At 42.4% G+C, this 23,362-nt stretch overlaps 1 protein-coding gene across 2 annotated transcripts in view; it reads right to left on the reverse strand.

The window, feature by feature from the left end:
• EXD3 (exonuclease 3'-5' domain containing 3) overlaps positions 1–23,362 on the reverse strand; it is a 159,529-nt gene that overhangs the window by 110,084 nt on the left and 26,083 nt on the right. For both annotated transcript variants that reach the window (XM_063432996.1, XM_063432995.1), the window contains exons 2-5: positions 12,950–13,039; positions 10,717–10,778; positions 4,719–4,886; positions 4,021–4,182 (exon numbers count right to left, since the gene is read on the reverse strand). In XM_063432996.1, coding sequence (XP_063289066.1) covers positions 4,021–4,182; positions 4,719–4,886; positions 10,717–10,778; positions 12,950–12,989 — 432 coding nt within the window. In that variant the 5' untranslated portion in view covers positions 12,990–13,039. The remainder of the gene's footprint in view (positions 1–4,020; positions 4,183–4,718; positions 4,887–10,716; positions 10,779–12,949; positions 13,040–23,362) is intronic.

Below are 23,362 nucleotides of genomic sequence, written 5' to 3' on the forward strand. Positions count from 1 at the left end.
TGTGTGTATATAATGAATGCAGTGTGTGTGTGTGTATGAATGCAGTGTGTATATGAATGCTGTGTGTGTATGCAGTGTGTATATAATGAATGGAGTGCAGTGTGTGTATATGAGTGCAGTGTGTGTATATGAGTGCAGTGTGTGTATAATGAATGCAGTGCAGTGTGTATGCAGTGTGTATATAATGAATGCAGTGTGTGAGTGCAGTGTGTATATAATGAATGCAGTGTGTGTATGTATGAGTGCAGTGTGTATGTATGAGTGCAGTGTGTATGTATGAATGCAGTGTGTGTGTATGAATGCAGTGTGTGTGTATGAATGCAGTGTGTGTGTATGAATGCAGTGTGTATATAATGAATGGAGTGCAGTGTGTGTATATGAGTGCAGTGTGTATATAATGAATGCAGTGCAGTGTGTGTATATGAGTGCAGTGTGTATATAATGAATGCAGTGCAGTTTGTGTATGAGTGCAGTGTGAATGCAGTGTGTATGTATGAGTGCAGTGTGTATGTATGAATGCAGTGTGTATATAATGAATGCAGTGCAGTGTGTGTGTATGAGTGCAGTGTGAATGCAGTGTGTATGTTTGAGTGCAGTGTGTATGTATGAGTGCAGTGTGTATGTATGAGTGCAGTGTGTGTATGAATGCAGTGTGTGTATATAATGAATGCAGTGCAGTGTGTGTATGAGTGTGTGTATAAATGCAGTTTGTGTGAGTGAGAGTGCAGTGTGTGTGTGTGTGAGTGCAGAGCATTGGTGGGGGTGGGTATTTTATTAATTATTATTATTTAATTATTATTGTAATATATATATTTTTTTCATGTTGTTATTTTTTTTATTATTATTATTTTTTTAATTTTATTATTTTTTTTTTTATTTTTTTTTTCGTCCCCCCTCCCTGCTTGTTAGCTGGCCAGGGAGGGGGGCTCTCACTCCCTGGTGGTCCAGTGGATGGGCTGCAGGAGGGGGCTGTCAGGAAGCTGTAACTTACCTTCACCGCAGCTCCTGTCAGCTCCCTTCTCTCTCCTCCGTCCGTGCAGCTCCCAGGTCAGCTCCCTCTGCAACTCTCGCGGCCGCGCGGAGCATTGCCACGGTAACCCGTGAGAGTTGCAGAGGAAGCTGACCTGGGAGCTGCATGGACGGAGGAGAGAGAAGGGAGCTGACAGGAGCTGCGGTGAAGGTAAGTTACAGCTTCCTGACAGCCCCCGGTCCTTGTCTGTATTATGGCAATGAAAATTGCCATAATACAGACAACTGACTCGAGTATAAGACGAGTGAGTGTTTTTCAGCACAAAAAATGTGCTGAAAAACTCGTCTTATACTCGAGTATATACGGTATGTAGTTTTCTGGTGATTTTACAGAATTTTCTCTGATGTCACTCCTTGTGATGTCATGCATAACTAATTAATTATACAAATGATTAAGGCTGGTATTTTTTTCCAAGAAAGGTGGCAACCTTAACTACTCTCGACATACTCTTGCTTAAAGGAGCACTATAGGGTCAGGAACACAATCATGTATTTCGGACCCTATTATGTTAAAACCACCACCCTGGCCCCTTCTTGCCTCCCTAAATATAGTAAAATATTACTTGTATTCAAGTCTACAGCTGCTGGCTCTGCCTCTGAACTGACTGCCTGCTGACATCATCAGAAGTGGTGGTCTGAGCAAATTACAATACTTCCCCATAGGATTGGCTGAGACTGTCAGCTAGGCAGATCAGGGGGAGAGCCAGCACAAGTCCAACATAGCCCTGGCCAATCAGCATCTCCTCATAAAGATAAATTGAATCAATGCATCTCTGAGGAAAGTTCAGTGTCTGCATGCAGAGGGTGGAGACACTGAGTGGCAGTGCTGCACACTAGGCAGTACTTCCCCAGGAAGCACCTCTAGCAGCCATCTAAGGAGTGGCCAGTGGAGTTATTTTCTATGAAAAGACAATGTTTACTGCAAAAAGCCTGAATGGAATGATTCTACTTACCAGAACAAATACAATAAGCTGTAGTTGTTCTGGTGACTATAGAGTCCCTTTAAGTTTGGAAGCTTAAGAGGGATGTATGGGAACAAAACTTGTGTGGACTGGCTGACAATAAAATTAGTTTAGGTAATGCAGACGTTGGTCTCTCTAACACTGTGGCATGTCCCCTTTATTCTACACTCAATACATACACCTTTTCTCTGTCTCAGGAACTTGTGCCTGCTAGTAAGAAGGTAAGGAGACAAGTGGACCACCGAGTGCTAGGGGACAGTCCTTAGAAAGCATGGAGTGAGCGCATCATTAGATGCATTTATGTCAAGCTCAGGGTGCTGCCTGCATAGTATGCCCTTAGTTGGACAGCCTGCAGGATTGGCAGGGAGCCTGACATGCATTCATGCCAGGTTGACCTTTCAATTCTTTGGACAAACATGCCCCCTTTTTGGGCATGTTCACCCCTTTTGGCAGGTCTGGTCACGTGATTCGCGCCAGTGGCCCACCCTTTTACCCCGCCCATTGACTTTCTTCTTCACCGGACACTGCAGTTAGGGGTTATGGATTTACTTGAAAGATGAAAGCATAAATTATAGAGAGATTAGCATAGAGTATGTGTTTTCTTATAGCTGCATCCTATGAGTTTCCCTCCAGCACCATCTCCATCAGATACATGACGCTTGGGAGGAATGACTGTTTTAGTGTTTTTGGTCGATAAGATTCCGTAATTAGGCCCATCATAATTGTCAGCACCAGGCCCACTGTACTCTTAATCCGGCCCTGGTAGTGCCTATGGTATGAGATTTTCCATGAGGCAATGCTGGCTGAGAATCATGGGATATGCAATTGGCAGGGTTTATCATCACTGGCCCTAGCTGATCCCATCACAAGCAGACAGGGGCCACCCCGAAAAACAGAATATCACAGGCCATTAATTCACCAGGCTCGCTGCTAATCAAAGCTGACAAGACCCTGAATGCAGTTCTGCAGATTCAGGGAGCAGTATGGGAGGCAGTGAAGCATGCACAGACTGCCAGACAATAGCTTTTCACTGCTGGAGGGGCTTGCCTGTGACAAGAGGCACCATTGTCCTCTTCCCTCTGCCTTTTAGAGTGCAGGAGAGTCTCATTCAGCCTGCCACAGACACTCTTTCAAAAGGCTGAAGTGTAACACAAGACGGCCATGAAACAGTAGTCCGCCTTCTGCTCACCCTGTATTATTTTTTAGACACAGCCTGCCCCATTCAGGGGGCTTCGTGGAGTAGCAGCTCAGTGTATGAGCCTCTGAATTCCACCATTGTCTCAGCTTTAAATAAGGGTAAGATGGAAGTGGAGAGGGAGGAGGGTTCAGGCAGCATGGCCGCCATGTTGGTTTGTGGGCAGCCATTTATAACACATGGGCTACTTATACAGATAACATCTGAATTGTGCTGTGAGCAGTACATTGGACTTCTTACATTTTCCAATTCACAAATAACACAAAAAGTCACACGTCATCCTTCTGCATGTGTTCTACTCTCAATGACTGCGTCACAGGCTCTCCAGGAAGGAGATTTTATTAAACATTTACCATTATCTAGATAACAAGTAAAAGAAATAAAATTCCTCGTTATCCTTAGCCTTCCCGAATCAAGCTTTGGAAACCTATAATGCACGCTAGAACCAGTGATGCAATGAGTGCTCTGGGTGAAACATCGGATAATACCAGCAAGAAGTCACTAACGTCACTAACATCACATCTCACACAGAAAGTCACAAGTGCTCTAATCTTCTAAAGTGCTTTATTTTAGATTATTTAGTCCAACATTGTCAATGCCAGGGTATCCTTCATAACCAACACTTTAGTGAATTAACCCCTTAAATGTGTGAAAGACACAGGAAATACAGAAAGGGAAGCAGGAGTATAAGGCAGACAATCAAAAACAATATTCAATAAGTAATGGCTGTGGAGGATCAATTTCTCAGTGAGCCACCAATTATTTCATAGTTTAATAAAGGATGCTCCAGAAATAGCCACAAACCCCAATCAGGATGCCCATCGTGGCTCTCACCTCTTTGTACTTGCCCTGGCTGTGAAGGTGAGTCACGTGACCCAGTAAGAAATCCCTGTCTGCATTGTGGATGATGAATATATTGCACAGCAGTTCCAGGAGCGCTCCTTCTACGACTAGGGCAAACACGCGCACTTGCAGTTTCCGTAGCCTGATGCCGGTCTAACGCCATGACAGGGGAACAAAGTAAACATGGTTTAAACTTCAGCTCCTTCCTAAAGTTACAGGTTAATATCTTCTACAGACTGGACACTTTCTATGAAGTTAGTACACAGAGAGACACAGAAAATAAAAATAGTCTTTCTTTTATCAAAAGCCAAGAAAATAAAGTATGTTGAAATGTACTGTAGTTGAAAGAAAAGTTCCTTCTGCATATAAAAGTAAGGTACTTGATTAAACTTCAGCCAGCCAGTGAGAAGATTCTGATCTAAGATATGGGAGCCAGGCGGTGGCATTCAGTATGTACCAAGTCACTGGAATCCTTACACTATTTGGTAGAAGAATAATTACAGAACTAATCCCTACAGGTCTCTGCAGCACACATCAGAATATAGACTTAGAACGTATTCTATAGAGCAGGAGAATTGTTATCTGATGAATGTAGGTTAAAAGGTTTCCTATTCCAGTCCGTGCTCCAATGTATTGTGTCTTTAATGCCATCATCTAAGGAACAAGAGAAAAAACAAAATCCATCTGACCTGCCGGGGGACTGGGTGATCTTTAAGCCACTGTGAGAATAGGTCAGTAATGTAAAAAGCCATAGAGTTTGGCTTGCCCCGCGATATGTTGCATTTTTCCAGCAGTTTCACAAGTTTGGTGTATGGGTCAGCCAGAGTCGGGAGTAACTGATTTAGGATCTCTTTAATCTGCAACGACAAATGCATGCATCACAGTAAGAGTTAGCGCCAGCAGAACAGGTCACAGTTTTAGGAAGGAAGAAAGACTGACACTAAATACGGTATAATATGGGGTTCAGCTTTGAACACCTTAGCTTCAGCATGACAAACCGCAGACATGCAAAGGGACTGCTATGAGAAAGATGTAAATTCTGCTAATAGAAAATGGTATATCGAGAGACCCTAAATATGTGAACAGATACATAGCTCCAGGCATGATATTCTGTACAATGAGGGGCTCTTGAGTGGGGAGAGAAATACTGCTTAGAGATTTATATTTGTTAGAGTTGCTGGTTTGTTTGTTTTTAAGCCTGAAGAAGCTACACGTGGACATCAGGTAACCTATCTGATGAATGAAGGTTAAAAGGTTTCCTAACTGGCAACAGATTTCAAGTCATGGCTAGATTTAATGTACTGTGTACGAGTCATGCTGTATAGGTACCTATAACATGTGGCCAATTCATAAACAAAGCCAAAAACGAAACCCAACCACCCCGCTCTGTCCAACCTGCACCAGCTCTAAAAACAAAACAAAACAAAAACCCACTAGGTAGCAGGTTGTAGCACAGCAATAATCTCAGACACTGGAATACTTTTCAACATATACCTGGAACACAAACAGAAATGACTACTTTACACGGGCCAAAGAGGGACAGTTCAAGGGACAGTAAGGCCTGTGAACTCTCCATAACCCATGGGATATTTTCAATAATCTGACCTTAGAGATCAGTATAGACAGGTAAATAGAGTAACCACAGATTGGTACGAATACCTCCAGCAATGTAAAGGAAGAAAGAGTCACTGGGCGTAATGTGTTTATGGTTCTTTAGAGATTCTGGATGTTGTGGAGCACACTAAACATTAACTGAAATATCAGATAAGATATTTAAAAATCCATAGTTTTGCTGGTTTAAAATTAAAGTTAAAATGAGAAACTTCAGCATTTAACAATATCTATGCGGTGCTGAACTCTCCTGATAATCACAACTTAGCGATGGAAATAAGGTAAAGGGTTATAGCCCTGTATACATGTATGACTTTAAAGGGACACTATAAGCACCAAAACAACTTTAACTTAAAGGGAGACTCCAGGCACCCAGACCACTTCTGCCCATTGGAGTGGTCTGGGTGCCAACTCCCACTACTCCTAACCCTGCAAGTGTAATTATTGCAGTTTCTTATAAACTGCAATAATTACCTTGCAGGGTTAACCCCACCTCTAGTGGCGGTCTACTAGACAGCCACTAGAGGGAACTTCCTGCTCTATAGCACAGGAAACCTGTGCTAGAGCGTCGCTGGACGTCCTCACGCTGTGTGAGGACCTCCAGCGTCGCTCAAATCCCCATAGGAAAGCACTGAGATTCGTTTTCAATGCTTTCCTATGGGGAGACCATTGCCGCGCATGCGCATTAGGTCTCCTCGGCCGGTGGGCGGGATCAGTCTCGCCAACCGGCTGACGGAGTAAGAAGGAGGAGCGGCGCGGAGGAGGAGACAGCGACGAGGGACATCGCCGCTGCCTCAGGTAAGTGACTGAAGGGGTTTTCACCCCCTCAGTAACTGGGGATTGGGGGGTGGAAACAGATTGTTTTCCTGGCACTGGAGATTCCCTTTAATGAAGCTGTTTTAGTGAATAGATTAGCGATGGCAAACCCCTCTGTGGGCACGCAGCCATAGGTCGCCGGAAGGGTGCCTACATGTCTTTTCCCCTGGGCACACTGGGAAGTTGTCCGGGGGCCCCACAGGCATGGGGGCCCCACTGTGCTGCCCAGGTCAACAGGGTAGATCCTTTGATCTCCCCTGCCGGCCATGGAGAGCCGGCCCTGCTCTATTGCTGTGGGCCAGTGGGGAGATCAAAGAACTCCCACACTGACCCAAAGGGAGAGACTGCAGGCTATATAGACCACCCCCTCCCCCCTTCACTGAAAGGTAAGTAGAAAGGTTTTGGGGTGAGGGGGACATGCTGATTTTATTAATGTAGATTTAATATTAAAAAAAAAACAAGAAAACATTTGCTCTATGCACCCCTCACACTCTGCAACACATAAACACCACCCACCCACGCACAGCGCCCCTCCAACACACACAGCTCCACACACACACACAGCACACTTCACAAACCACCCCTCACACTTACAGCACCCCTCACACACACACAGCACCCCTCGTACACATCACACACAGCACCCCTCACTGCAGTCGGTGTGTATTTAGCAGTCTGTGTTTACTAAGCAGTCTCTGTGGGTGTGTGTGTGTGTGTGTGTGTATTCAGCGGAGTGAGTATGTATTTAGCAGTCTGTCTGTGTGTACTATGCAGTCTGTGTGTGTACTCAGCTGTCAGTGTGTGCATATTCAGCAGTCTGTATGTATGTATTGCATTTGTTGGAGGTACCAATAAATGTAAGCTTATTTTTATCGATAATTTAAATTTTTTTCCTGTAAGTTGTTGTGTAGGCAGGGGCCAGTGCACTGCTTTGCCCGGGGGCCCATAATGCGGTTAAGGTGGCACTGCACGTGTCCCGGATCACCCGGGACAGTCCCGCATTTTCAGAGCCTGTCCTGTGTCCCGGGCACCCTCATTCCGGGACAATGTAGTGTCCCGGAATGAGCTTAGCTGCACAACTGCCGCCACTGCAGTGGCAGACCCGGGGGGTGGCAACGGGCAATTTCCCCTCCAGTGAAATTAGTGCAGCTACCATAGGGGAACTACCTCATCAGGGGCCCGGTCGGGTACTGCAGCCCTTTTGCAGACCGCGCCCCTTTAATGTTGCAAAGAGTTCTGGTAGGAAGGGACTGTTACTTTCTCCCAGCATACAGACCACGCGGGCTGACAGGACACTGAAGAAGCAACTGAGAGAGGAGGAGGCAGGAGAGCGAGCTCTGCAGCTTCTCCTTCAGACTCTCATCATCATCAGTCAGCCCCAGGAATTAACTTTCCTGCAAACAAAAGGATGGTTAACAAATATATATTGCAATTTGTGTGTTTGCCCATGTGTATGTTTAGGTATGTGTATGTGTTTATCTGTATCTGTGTGTGTCAGTGAGTATATGTGAGTGTGTGTGTCAGTGAGTATATGTGAGTGTGTGTGTCAGTGAGTATATGTGAGTGTGTGTGTCAGTGAGTATATGTGAGTGTGTGTATCTGTGAGTATCAGTGTGTATATGTGAGTGTCAGTGTATATGTGTCAGTGTGTATCTGGGAGTATCAGTGTGTATCTGTGAGTATCAGTGTATATGTATGTGTATGTGAGTGTCAGTGTGCATCTGTGAGTGTCAGTGTGCATCTGAGTGTCAGTGTGCATCTGAGTGTCAGTGTGCATCTGAGTGTCAGTGTGTATCTGAGTGTCAGTGTGTATCTGAGTGTCAGTGTGTATCTGAGTGTCAGTGTGTATCTGAGTGTCAGTGTGTATCTGAGTGTCAGTGTGTATCTGAGTGTCAGTGTGTATCTGAGTGTCAGTGTGTATCTGAGTGTCAGTGTGTATCTGAGTGTCAGTGTGTATCTGAGTGTCAGTGTGTATCTGAGTGTCAGTGTGTATCTGAGTGTCAGTGTGTATCTGAGTGTCAGTGTGTATCTGAGTGTCAGTGTGTATCTGAGTGTCAGTGTGTATCTGAGTGTCAGTGTGTATCTGAGTGTCAGTGTGTATCTGAGTGTCAGTGTGTATCTGAGTGTCAGTGTGTATCTGAGTATCAGTGTGTATCTGAGTATCAGTGTGTATCTGAGTATCAGTGTGTGTATGTATGTGTCAGTGTGTGTATGTGAGTGTCAGTGTGTGTATGTGAGTGTCAGTGTGTGTATGTGAGTGTCAGTGTGTGTATGTGAGTGTCAGTGTGTGTATGTGAGTGTCAGTGTGTGTATGTGAGTGTCAGTGTGTGTATGTGAGTGTCAGTGTGTGTATGTGAGTGTCAGTGTGTGTATGTGAGTGTCAGTGTGTGTATGTGAGTGTCAGTGTGTGTATGTGAGTGTCAGTGTGTGTATGTGAGTGTCAGTGTGTGTATGTGAGTGTCAGTGTGTGTATGTGAGTGTCAGTGTGTGTATGTGAGTGTCAGTGTGTGTATGTGAGTGTCAGTGTGTGTATGTGAGTGTCAGTGTGTGTATGTGAGTGTCAGTGTGTGTATGTGAGTGTCAGTGTGTATATGTGAGTGTCAGTGTGTATATGTGAGTGTCAGTGTGTATATGTGAGTGTCAGTGTGTATATGTGAGTGTCAGTGTGTATATGTGAGTGTCAGTGTGTATATGTGAGTGTCAGTGTGTATCTGTGAGTGTCAGTGTGTATCTGTGAGTGTCAGTGTGTATCTGTGAGTATCAGTGTATATGTGTCAGTGTGTGTATGTGAGTGTCAGTGTATATGTGTCAGTGTGTGTATGTGAGTATCAGTGTGTATCTGTGAGTATCAGTGTATGTGTATGTGAGTGTCAGTGTGCATCTGTGAGTGTCAGTGTGTGTGTGTGAGTGTCAGTGTGTATATGTGAGTGTGTGTATCTGTAAGTATCAGTGTGTATCTGTGAGTATCAGTGTGTATATGTATGGGTCAGTGTGTGTATGTGAGTGTCAGTGTGTGTATCTGTGAGTGTGTGTATCTGTGAGTGTGTGTATCTGTAAGTATCAGTGTGTATCTGTGAGTATCAGTGTGTATATGTGAGTGTCGGTGTGGATCTATGTCTGTGTGTGTGTATCTGTGTCAGTGTATATATGTGTGTGTGTGTGTGTGTGTGTGTATATATGTGAGTGTCAGTGTGGATCTAATTGTGTGTGTGTGTCAGTGTGTGTGTATCTGTGAGTGTCAGTGTGTTTCAGTGAGTATGTGTGTGTCTAAGTAGCCAGTTAATGTTTGCAGAAAATATGAAATATGCACTGGCAGATATGTTTTTGCCAGTCTCAAGTATAGATTTGATGAAATGCACCCGTGAAAGTAAGTGTCCCTGAATGTCAGTTAGGAAATGTGGTCACCCTAGTCACCGGCGGGGCTCAGCTGGCGCCGGTCGGCGGCCTTAGGCCCCCGGCGGCAATGCAGAGTAGGCACCTGCCTGCCCAAAACATGGTTTCGTATCGTTGGTGGGTGGGAGGGCAACTGTATGAGTTGTTTTTCTAAACTCAAACCTCAGTATTCAGGTTTAATTTCCATGTTGGCACTTTGTGGAAAAAAAGTTGGTTTGTATTGCGGTTTAGGCACATGGGCTCATAAATGTTCGCCATCACTGGTATAGATCATGTCCCTACAGTCTCACTGCTCAATTCTCTGCCATTTATTAGTTAAATCACTTTTGTTTCTGTTTATGCAGCCCTAGCCACACCTCCCCTGGCTGTGACTAACACAGCCTGCATGAAATCAAAAGGGTTTCATTTTCAATCAGATATAACTTACTTTACATTGTTTCATCTCCTTCTCTGTAAATAGAACTTTAAATACATACAGGAGGGTCTAGGAAGCTATTAAAGAGTAGGAGAGAATACATTGTGAATGAAACCGAATTTGCAATAAAGGAAGTGTAGACATTAGAGGACTCTTTACAGGAAGGGTTTATGGAAGGCTGTGTAAGTCACACGCAGGGAAGTGTGACTAGGGCTGCATGAACAAATGCTTCATTAAGCTAAAGTTGTTTTGGTGACTATAGTGTCCCATTAAACATTTAAAGATCCTCATTTGGCAGCGATTTCCAAATCTTCACTTCACAGACTACTGTACATCTGCTCAAGAATTTGCATGCTCCCTGAAAGGGAAACGCTGAATAAAATGGAAAATTCAAGATAAGTCGATTCCCTGGACTTTGCTAATTTCTATTCAGACGGCCAAATGCTACTCACCTGAAACGCAAGTTTCTGCGCCCAAAGATCATGAAACACAGCTATAATTTCTGCAGCATCGTCTGAGGAAATAGAGAATACGCATAAACCATGCATTAGTTGTGTAACGGCGTTGGCGTATCACTTGACACATCTACTCAGGAAACAGGTTCACGGAGCCGCGGAATTTATACAGTTTGTGGCCAAAATAGAACAAAACATTAGGTCAGGGAGCTCCTGATTTGGGCTTTATGCATTTTGAAATAAATTTATTCTGCAAGAGTAAGAAATGTAAGCCTGAAACACTTGGCACTCAAACACCGTTATCCAAAATAAATGACTAGTGTCACTTATTCTGACAGAAATTGTTCACATTTGTCCAGTGATTAAGTCATCAAAGTGTAACACTATTCGCTATTAGACATCCATCTTTCCGATAGATTAATGGGGGTGGGGTATTGTAGCACACAGATCCACAGAAAGTGTAAGATAGGCAGAATAATAACTGCAGAGAAACTCAGAAGGAAAATTAACTTAATGAGAACAGAACTAGAGGATGAGCAAACCACTCTACTTTTAGAAATTGCGTCTACTTTAGGTTTAGATGTGAACGCCTGCAGTGTGGTCCATGACATCTAACGTGGTCACGAATACCGTATCAGACTGGGTTTGTTGAAAATCCAGCATATTTCTCTCCCCTAATCCTGAGTTCGTCACCCCACTCATCCTTTTTCCTCAAACGCCAGACATACAATTCACTTAAACCAAGAAGCCAAATAAATTAGGAGGAAGGAACCTCCAGATGTCCCTGTCTGCACTACCTCAGCCAGAGCACGGTCGGTACTAGTTCATTGGCCGACAACGATCAGCTGATGCTCTCAGCCAATGAGCTATCCCTGCACTGCAAAGCTTTAGCTCTCTGGCAGAGGTAGTGGAAGCAGGAAGTGGCATCTGGCAGAAGTGAAACCATTCTACAAAGGACGGATCTACTTAAAATTAAGGTAACCGCTAATGGTTATGGTGCTTGGCCTATCCCTTTAAGGAGTCTGCATGTATCTAATCCTGTTTCCTACCATCAACCTGTATTGCAAGAAGTTGGCTACAATGAAGCAGACTCCCAGTGACTTTGCTGAACTGCCTGCACGAGATGGCAGCGTTTATGGGGCAGGTAATTTGATGCAGGTCGAGGCCTATTATATGGCAAGCTCACAGATGTTTCTGCAGCATGTTATGTCCTACGTGCAAAACCTGTGTCTTGTATTTAGTTACAGGACAGAAACTAAATAAAATAACTCTGATTCTCAGCCGGAGGAGTCCTTTTCCAGGAGCTCTAACAAGCAGCGAATGGTTTAACATAACATGGGGTACTGTCCCAGGAAATCAGACCTGATAAAAAGAGGTGCTTCAGGCCCAAGCCGGAGGGAAGAGAGCTCCTTACTCATTGCTCCAACCTCAGTCTTGGAATGTGACCTCAGCCGGGGTCAGAACATTAGGAGAGATGATCCCTGACTGATTCAGTGAGAGAGCAAGAGGATGGGAAGAGGGGGGGTCGTAGAGTTTGGAAGCAGAGAGAAGGGAAAGAGGAACAAACATGAAGAATGGCAGGTGAAGAAATGGTATGGGGAGGTAGTGAGATCTCATACAAGATTGAAAACAGAAACATAGGGGAGATGAACCAGCAAGACCACACTTAAAGTAAAATAAACAAATAGAAATTAGAAGGAAAAAAAAGTCAATGAGCAATAATCGGCATATTGTTCATTTTAATATAAACAGTGCGGCACTCAGAGGCCATGAGGCTAGGAAACGGACAAGATGGGTAATTATTAGATAATAAATCCATACAATGCAGTGCACATCCAGACTCATACCACCATGAAAACTTCAAATCAAGTGGTTGGAGTAACCTTTAAATAAATAACATTTTATAAATATATATATATATATATATATATATATATATATATATATATATATATATATATATATATATATATTTCTCCTCAATCCGGTATGACAGTATCATGGTACAGCCAGGGCTTTACAGTTATTTTACAATGACTGTACCTTTCTAACCTGTGTTAGAGTCTGGGTGGTTTCAGCAGTTCAGGGCAGTTTCGTTACAATGTTGGGGAAAGACATATTTTATAAATTATACCAGCAACTCCCAGCACTCTGGATCAGACAGTTCTCTGGCTATTTCTAAATAAACAAAGCCAATCATAGAGCACGACCCGTACAGACCAGTGTGTACCTTCTGATGTGACAGTCAAAAACTCCTTGCGGTAATCCATTGCTGTCTATTATGTAACTGCACGCTGTCACGTAGCAAGTCTGAAGGTTCCTGTAAGGAAGAGATACACATAGCAGTTATTTTGTAATCCTGGTCAAAGTACCCTTCCCATAATAATCATCGCCGGCAAGCACACTTGTATAGCAATGCTCACTTTGACGAGCTGGCTGGTGAAAATCACAAGTGGAGTCTATGGAGGCACAGTATAGGAGAGACCACTAAAGGACATAGGCCAATAAAGGGGGATTCAAAGAAATTATTACAAGGGAAACATCACTTCTCTGGAAATTATACCATTCAAGTAATAAAATAAATAAATAGATCGATAGATAGATAAAACTGTATATAAAAACTACTTGCTGACATTTGTAATAGTTTATTTGTTCCAATGGAGCTGAAATAGCAATTGAAGAGGAGACATGTCCAAAGTCCGGCCCATGGGCCAATTGTGGAGAAGAGACAGAATAAAGAGTGAAGGGACAGAATAAAGAGTGAAATGAAAAGTATGCGGTTTGCAATAAACTTTGCATAAAATAGATAATTTGCATTCAATTTTAATGGATCAAAGAATGTCAGGCATCCCCCCCCTCCCCCTGCATTCACGTATGGTCACACAATGGACATGTGCCATCAGGGGCCAGGTACTTTAACAAAGTGAATGTACACCAGTAATATTGTATATAAATGAGAGGCAGTTATAGAGTCAGGTGGGGGAGCGGACCCGGAAAGAAAGCCCCTAACTACCAACAGCCTTAGCCAACAGAAGCCACTGTCCTGCACCAAAAAGGTAGAAAACTGGAGGGTGGCTATATTTGACAGCATTCACGTCTATATGTGTGTGTGTCTGTGCAAACATCTCAGTATTCAGTATTCAAACACTACACACTACAGTATTCACACACTACACACAAACACACACATACTCTAAATACAAACACACAAACACTGCTCAGTGCTAAATACAACCCTGCAACAATGGGCACATGGTAGTCCCCAGCTACCATTTACCTTTGGGCAACCCTTGCAAAATGGTTGGGGCAAAAAACATTTCTTGCACCAGGGCCTTCTCAATGTTGGTTCTGCCACTGCTTCTAGCATTTGGCTAAGGGCCCAATCCCTTCCCAGGGCAGTTAGTTATATCAGCATATCTGTCTATATAACAAGCAATTAACCAGGCAGGAAGCAACACCTATTCTGATACACGCACACTGGAGATTTGGCGCCCTCTTCTGGATGAAGAGATCTAGACAACGGGAAAGTAGAAATGTATATTGTGAGTGAATGTGTGAAACATGGTGCGGCGGAGAACACACGCTAAACACCACAACAACATGTGTGTACATTGTGTAAAGGGACCCTTTAACTGTCTTACTGCATGAAGTATGTCAAAACTACAGAAATTAGGGAATCAAAACACCCCACATTAACCTACAAGAAGGGTTATTAAGAAGTCCTGGCACTCTGACCTATTGGACCCCTGGAAAGCCATCTTCTCCTAAACGGAGCATTTCGGGCAGAGTTTAGTGAACAGAGAATACCGTTTTACCAGGTTTTTTGGTTTTTTTAATCAATCAGAGAGCAGTTATAAAATAAAATGCACCTTTAAACTCCTAAATAACTCAACCGACACGTTACTTGTCCAAAACACAGATTAATAAAGATACAGCATAAAGTGCTCTTCCTTTACAAACCAGACTCTACACGTGTACCGTCATTTCACACACGGCCTCGGAGCCAGGACACAGGTTTAGGTTTGTGGAATCGGTATAACCATCGGAGTCAGAAAACGAATCCAGGAAGATGTGAAGCAATGAGACCGAGCTGTGCTAAATATATTGCAAAGTGGAAAATTACAATAAACAAAATAAATTGAAAGAAATAAAACCCATTTCAAAATAAATACATAGCTTCTGAAACCAGAAGGACCTGGTGATACGCAAAAAAAGAAAAGCCAGGAAATGGTCAGTTCAGTAAAAACTGTTTAATTAGTGAATTGTGAAATATTTCAAAGAGGATAAGGTTTCTAGCTTGGCACCTTTCTCAATGCGCCACCATTCCCTGTCAAATCCCCAAAACCCACAATGCACGACGCCATCCATTCTAGTGAATGCCAAGAGTTAGCATTACTCCTGGGACTGACCACGATAGGTGAATCCACGTGAATGGCAGGGATGATACGCAGAAGGAAACGGCTGATTTTACCCAGATAATGAATGGGATTGAGGAGGGGGTCCTACTCAGTTATGTTAATGCAAGGCCCTCTCCTCTAGAAGGAGGAAGCAGGTGCCTTCATAACGCGCTATGTAAAGTAATCTCTTATTACACAGTGTCCCTGTCAATAGGACAGCCACGCTGGTGTGACTGATTCTTTGTAAATATTGGGAAGATGGGCTCCCCTCCTGCTGGAAGATGCTGTCCTGACCCCTCAGCATGCATTCATCTGTCACGCTCCCAGGCCTCCGGCTCAGGACAACCACACAAACAAATATAATTTTACACCGACGGCTTCTTCCCGGGGAACGTGGCTGTACATGGCTATGGATCAGAATCTCCTAGAAGAGGTTCCTTGGGACAGATTTCACAGGACACTTACACTGATACAACGGACCTGTGTGAAACTACAACTAGATGTCTGTATATAATTGCAGGGCAATTCCTGTGTTTTTGACCTGGAAAGTACAGAGATGAAACCAGTCCTGTCTTTTCGTCAATGCAATATGAGCCCTTATCTTTAGGATTGGTAATCAAGCTGAGTCCAGCAGATTTCAAATTATTACACAGAAAAGTCATCAAACAATGTACTCAGCGCTTCACAGGTTACATTACAGTAGAGGGAGGTACAGCAAGTGCGGTAGGTATTCAGTGTATGTATATTATATTTATATAGCGCTAACAGGTGTACTCAGCACTTTGCAGGTTACATTACAGTAGAGGGAGGTACAGTAAGTGCAGTAGGTATACAGTGTAAGTATATTTTATTTATATAGCACTAACAGGTGTACTCAGCACTTTACAGGTTACATTACAGTAGAGGGAGGTACAGTAAGTGCAGTAGGTATACAGTGTATGTATATTATATTTATATAGCGCTAACAGGTGTACTCAGCACGTTACAGGTTACATTACAGTAGAGGGAGGTACAGTAAGTGCAGTAGGTATACAGTGTATGTATATTTTATTTATGTGGCGCTAACAGGTGTACTCAGCACGTTGCAGGTTACATTACAGTAGAGGGAGGCACAGTAAGTGCAGTAGGTATACAGTGTATGTATATTATATTTATATAGCGCTAACAGGTGTACTCAGCACGTTACAGGTTACATTACAGTAGAGGGAGGTACAGTAAGTGCAGTAGGTATACAGTGTATGTATATTTTATTTATATAGCGCTAACAGGTGTACTCAGCACTTTACAGGTTACATTACAGTAGAGGGAGGTACAGTAAGTGCGGTAGGTATACAGTGTATGTATATTATATTTATATAGCGCTAACAGGTGTACTTAGCACTTTACAGGTTACATTACAGTAGAGGGAGGTACAGTAAGTGCGGTAGGTATACAGTGTATGTATTTTTTATTTATATAGCGCACAGGTTACATTACAGTAGAGGGAGGTACAGTAAGTGCAGTAGGTATACAGTGTATGTATATTATATTCATATAGCGCTAACAGGTGTACTCAGCACTTTACAGGTTACATTACAGTAGAGGGAGGTACGGTAAGTGCAGTAGGTATACAGTGTATGTATATTATATTTATATAGCGCTAACAGGTGTACTCAGCACTTTACAGGTTACATTACAGTAGAGGGAGGTACAGTAAGTGCAGTAGGTATACAGTGTATGTATATTTTATTTATATAGCGCCAACAGGTGTACGCAGCACTTTACAGGTTACATTACAGTAGAGGGAGGTACAGTAAGTGCAGTAGGTATACAGTGTATGTATATTATATTTATATAGCGCTAACAGGTGTACTTAGCACTTTACAGGTTACATTACAGTAGAGGGAGGTACAGTAAGTGCGGTAGGTATACAGTGTATGTATTTTTATTTATATAGCGCACAGGTTACATTACAGTAGAGGGAGGTACAGTAAGTGCAGTAGGTATACAGTGTATGTATATTATATTTATATAGCGCTAACAGGTGTACTCAGCACTTTACAGGTTACATTACAGTAGAGGGAGGTACGGTAAGTGCAGTAGGTATACAGTGTATGTATATTATATTTATATAGCGCTAACAGGTGTACTCAGCACTTTACAGGTTACATTACAGTAGTGGGAGGTACAGTAAGTGCAGTAGGTATACAGTGTATGTATATTATATTTATATAGCGCTAACAGGTGTACTGAGCACTTTACAGGTTACATTACAGTAGAGGGAGATACAGTAAGTGCAGTAGGTATACAGTGTATGTATATTATATTTATATAGCGCTAACAGGTGTACTCAGCACTTTACAGGTTACATTACAGTAGAGGGAGGTACAGTAAGTGCAGTAGGTATACAGTGTATGTATATTATATTTATATAGCGCTAACAGGTGTACTCAGCACTTTACAGGTTACATTACAGTAGAGGGAGGTACAGTAAGTGCAGTAGGTATACAGTGTATGTATATTATATTTATATATCGCTAACAGGTGCACTCAGCACTTTACAGGTTACATTACAGTAGAGGGAGGTACAGTAAGTGCAGTAGGTATACAGTGTATGTATATTATATTTATATAGCGCAAACAGGTGTACTCAGCACTTTACAGGTTACATTACAGTAGAGGGAGGTACGGTAAGTGCAGTAGGTATACAGTGTATGTATATTTTATTTACATAGCGCTAACAGGTGTACTCAGCACTTTACAGGTTACATTACAGTAGAGGGAGGTACAGTAAGTGCAGTAGGTATACAGTGTATGTATATTATATTTATATAGCGCAAACAGGTGTACTCAGCACTTTACAGGTTACATTACAGTAGAGGGAGGTACGGTAAGTGCAGTAGGTATACAGTGTATGTATATTATATTTATATAGCGCTAACAGGTGTACTCAGCACTTTACAGGTTACATTACAGTAGAGGGAGGTACGTCAAGTGCGGTAGGTATACAGTGTATGTATATTATATTTATATAGCGCTAACAGGTGTACTTAGCACTTTACAGGTTACATTACAGTAGAGGGAGGTACAGTAAGTGCGGTAGGTATACAGTGTATGTATTTTTTATTTATATAGCGCACAGGTTACATTACAGTAGAGGGAGGTACAGTAAGTGCAGTAGGTATACAGTGTATGTATATTATATTTATATAGCGCTAACAGGTGTACTCAGCACTTTACAGGTTACATTACAGTAGAGGGAGGTACGGTAAGTGCAGTAGGTATACAGTGTATGTATATTATATTTATATAGCGCTAACAGGTGTACTCAGCACTTTACAGGTTACATTACAGTAGAGGGAGGTACGGTAAGTGCAGTAGGTATACAGTGTATGTATATTATATTTATATAGCGCTAACAGGTGTACTCAGCACTTTACAGGTTACATTACAGTAGAGGGAGGTACAGTAAGTGCAGTAGGTATACAGTGTATGTATATTATATTTATATAGCGCTAACAGGTGTACTCAGCACTTTACAGGTTACATTACAGTAGAGGGAGGTACAGTAAGTGCAGTAGGTATACAGTGTATGTATATTATATTTATATAGCGCTAACAGGTGTACGCAGCACTTTACAGGTTACATTACAGTAGAGGGAGGTACAGTAAGTGCAGTAGGTATACAGTGTATGTATATTTTATTTATGTGGCGCTAACAGGTGTACAGCGGCAACACCTGAATACAGAGAAACGGTTAGCAGCTATTTGTGGATTAGTGCACTCAGGGACCTTTTTACAAACAAATAAAATGTAGACTTTGACATAAGCTTCAATGTGTGTTATTGGATGTGGACACCTTAGACGGCCAGATCTGACACGGCCTTATTGCAGGCTTTATGCTGCAGCCATAACGCACCTAATTAAAGGAGGAAAGTCTACAATGAGAAAGGGACATTTCAGCAGATCTGTAAATCTGGTGTATTGTAAGCCACACATATTCTGGTACCCTCCCTGCCCCCTCTCTCTACCGAAATGTGCATCATCTGCAGCCGATTGTAAAACAATAGGTTCAGGAGGCTGCTTCCAATCTGTCCCTGGAAGGGTCCAAATGGCATTCAGAGCCCCTGGGGGGAGCAGCCGGCTCAAACACTACTTGAATTTAGCCGTTTAGTTACAAACTCCAATGTGGTTTTTGATTGGCTATACATTCTGGCTGTTTTTACCCATTTTCACAAGTCCTTCAGCCCCTTTGTGAACAGCTAGGTACGCCAGATCCACCATGTTTTACTAAACAGATTTCATATGTACATGGTGGGCACACAAAAAGTTTCCTAGCCTCAAGCTTCTATAACATATCCTTTTAAAACTTGATAAAATAATTTGGAGGTTACAGTCTTTTAACACGGAAACATGTACCAGGCCATGCGAGTAAATAGAGGAAAGAGGACGGTTTGTTCCAGAGGAACCCCAGTTCTTGTCAATTTGTGGTGATGGTAATTCCTATACAATATAGACACAGAAGGGCCATCCCAGGGCCGTACAGGCCAGACGGGCCAGTAAGATTGGTGATTTTACCATTTCATACAAGAAGTGGGTTTTCAGAAACCTTGTATTTCTGGACACAGCAAGCCTTGGCGTGACACTAAAGTGTCAGACTCACACCCTGAGTGAACAAGTGTCTGCACAACAGAGCAGATGGCACGACAAAAGCACTCACTGGATACACTTCAAAAATGACAAAAATCTCAAAGCTTTCTTTCAGGAAAGAATGCTTTATCTAGTGATATGAGTGAGGAATAAATTAATAATGTATCCACCTCATCGCGATTACTAATCATAGACCTTCCACCATCAGACACAACCATACGGCCACAAGTGGGACTGGCTAATGTACTGTGCTTCCTGCACGGCGTGAATTTAGATGGAAGTCCCGCAGAAAATTCTAAATATATGGCTCAACGGATTAGATAATAAAATTAACTATTCTCCTCACGATGCCACATGGCAAATAGTTGCCTCGTCTGGACTAGCAGCGAGGCATCACAATGTGCAAGACGGTATGGACCTGAAAAATAGATTTTTTTTGTCTCTAAAGCAGCAAGGTAATTGTAAGGTATAATGTTATAAGGTACCAATAGTCTTATTAAATTGGGCTAAAAACCAGGAGATAAAAATCAATCTTTTAGCATTTCTAAAAGAATCCAATGAATCTTTAGAAAGGGGTGAAATGGTTTGGAGGAGCGAGAATAAGCATGTTTCTCTGCGAATCTTACTTGCAAACATTCACAGCAATGGTGCCAGTGATAGAAACAGCCATTTACCCCTCCTCCGGAAACTCTACAAACTATACTCAAAGTGAATAGTTTAAACAATTAAAATAAAAAAAAGCCTACGCACATTAAATCCTAATTGAAAGTGAATTGTGAGGCTGAAAGCTCTGTGCCTAGTGGTAATTTGAAGCCCTAGCCCCCAGCAGTCTTCAGATATAGATAGTGAACGCTATAAATGTAAGAATTTCCCTGCTGATTGGTCATGGATAGAGTGTCAGCCTCCAGTGTTACAGTCACGCTCTGCTTGCCACCTATTGGAGTGGGATATGCCAGGCCACAGATCCTGATTAAACTGCATTGGAATTCCACCCCTTAACCCTTTCACCATCAGATCCTGGCCAGGGAATCCCAACACAGACATTAACACACACACACGCCAGATAAGGAGAAAACATTACGTTTTAGACAAAATGTAATTTTGATGGAGAATTAATACTGGTAAAAGAAAAAACAGATTCTAAATTAATTAACTAAAAGGACTAAATGACAAGTGAAGGGTTTTAGCCAAAGTATAATAGCAACAATTAGGCATTTTAATGGGTTTTGTTGATGGACATTTATGACATACTCCGATAAGTTGGGGGTATCACCACCGACCATTCTCCACTCAAGACGATAAAGGATTGCTGATCAACCTCACACTACAATTCACAGTTTAGTTAATGATTCTAATCAGTGCAGAGAATACGACCACGACAGGGCTGAATGAAGACATATGGGGCAATACGACGGGGTACAGGAACTGACTGGTTATAGATGTGACTTTTTTGGCCAGTAATGTCAGAGTTCACATGATGGTCACCGCTTCATAATCTGGGAGGACTTGCACACCTATTGTATCCTGCCATTGAATCTGAATGTAATATCGGGACATTAAATACTACCATTCAGAAATCTGGGGCCACTTTAGTACTGCAGAGCTCTATCTGGATTTAAAATAGGAGTTTTGTACCTCTAGTTTTTCTTTTTGGATTTACACAGGCAGCTGGGGCTGTATTATAGGTACTCTGTATTATAGGTGACTTGGATCCCATCTTGAATTCTAGACTTTTATCCTGCCCTGCCTACCCCTGTACTATACCAATGGAGATCAGACTTCGGCTCATCTCCTCTACCACATCCTTCACACCAGACCTGGCTGAGATTTCTCTAATGGCAAGGGTTAGAGGGACCCCTGCTTCAAAGGCTATAGTGTAGGGGGAAGAAGAGGCAGGTGTATAGTAAAAACATCCAAAAATAGACCCTTGTTGCCCTGTGATTTGGAAAGGGCAAAACTATCAAAAAACATTTAAAAAAAAAAAAAAAACACACAACAACGTTATCTATGGAATAATGTCCACCTTAAACAATTTTTTGTACCATTTTCCACACCATCTGCTCAGTAAGGACGGCAAGCAGGTCAGGTTTGGAAGCATTTATCCAGTCTGTGCGTAGAAAGATCATTTGGATAGATTTGCATTTTTGCTTGAGGTATTTCTTTATACCGGGTAAGTGCACACAGAATGAGGGGAGGGAATGATCTCAATCTGGAATAGGTTAAAACTGAAACCATCTGTACAAAAAGTTAAAGCCAAACAGCTTCCTGCATATATCTGGCTCGCTCCTTCCCAAATAAATCCTCGGTTAACCCTGTCCCTTCTCCCAAACGAACACACAGCTACAACACTGGTTATACAAAATGGGATGGGGGAATGAATAAAACTCACCTGAACCCTAGTTTATTAGATTTGACAAGGTTATATTGAGAATGAAGCCAGGCAGATAGAATGCTTTACCAAAAACTTACATTAGCAGAACCATTCGTACGTACTTTGCCAAAATACGTCTACCCATTACATCTTTCACAAGAACACATCAGTGCATGACCAATGGCTAAATGAACAAACCCCATGTATGAAACTGACATGACTTGGCGGGGTGGTGGGGGGAGGAAATATTACCAAAATCCTATTATAGCATGTAGCTTCTGTTCCTAAACATGTGTGTTTCTCTGGCACAATACGCATGCCACTACCTCCTGTTAACGATTTAAAGGCACGAAAAAACAAGTTAACTTTAGGAATCACCGCCTCTTAATCCTGCAACCGAGTGCCTCCATCTTGGCTTCCTGTCAATCTCGGTTACAAGCCCTGCACCTGGCAGACAGCAGGTTTACAATGGTTGCCTTGGCTGTGATAGGACTGAATGGCAGCAACGTAATTTACCGAGCCTTTCATACAGGGTCAAAAGAAAAAACAGGAATATCGCAAATAAGTTAGAGAGACGGTCAATGGTTTCTTCAAATGATGTAACAGTTTACCAAATAAGCATCAGCATCACTTCATTAGTGTTCGAGAAGACACACACAGCCGTTGTCTTTACAAATTATGTATCAAGTTTGCTTAGCAATTCTTTTAGTGTTAGACTTCCTGAACCTTACGGGGCAATCTATCATGGAAGACTAAACATTTACTGCACACGCACAAAAAGACTGCCATATCACTAGCAATATCCAGGCACTGTTATTTGATGTAATGTAGTTATGGTGCCAGACAGACAAGGGCGGCTAAGCGTTTTTGAATGCGGTGGGGGCAGACCTGCACAGCACGGATTTATAAAAATTAAAAAAAAAAATACTCTTGGCTGACGTAACATTTTAACCACTCCCCCCCCCCACCACTATAATCAGTTTAAAAGTTATCATTCTTCTATTATCTTTTAAGCAAAATGTAAAAGTTGGCACCCTCGTAGCACGCAGTGACATTGTGTACCATTACATTGGTGTAAGATCCAGCGGTGGATTCCCACTGAGAATCTGCCGCTTACGATCAAACCGTGCTCAGCTGCCAGAGATCGGACATGATATGGTGGGGTGATCTGGAAAGAGTTAACAAATAAAAAACATCAGGAGCCTGTCCTAATTGCTCTTTACTGTAAAATGCTGTCTAGTCTGGA

The sequence above is a fragment of the Pelobates fuscus genome, chromosome 9 (genome assembly GCF_036172605.1).
Source record: "Pelobates fuscus isolate aPelFus1 chromosome 9, aPelFus1.pri, whole genome shotgun sequence".
In the NCBI taxonomy this organism is placed as follows: Eukaryota; Metazoa; Chordata; class Amphibia; order Anura; family Pelobatidae; genus Pelobates; species Pelobates fuscus.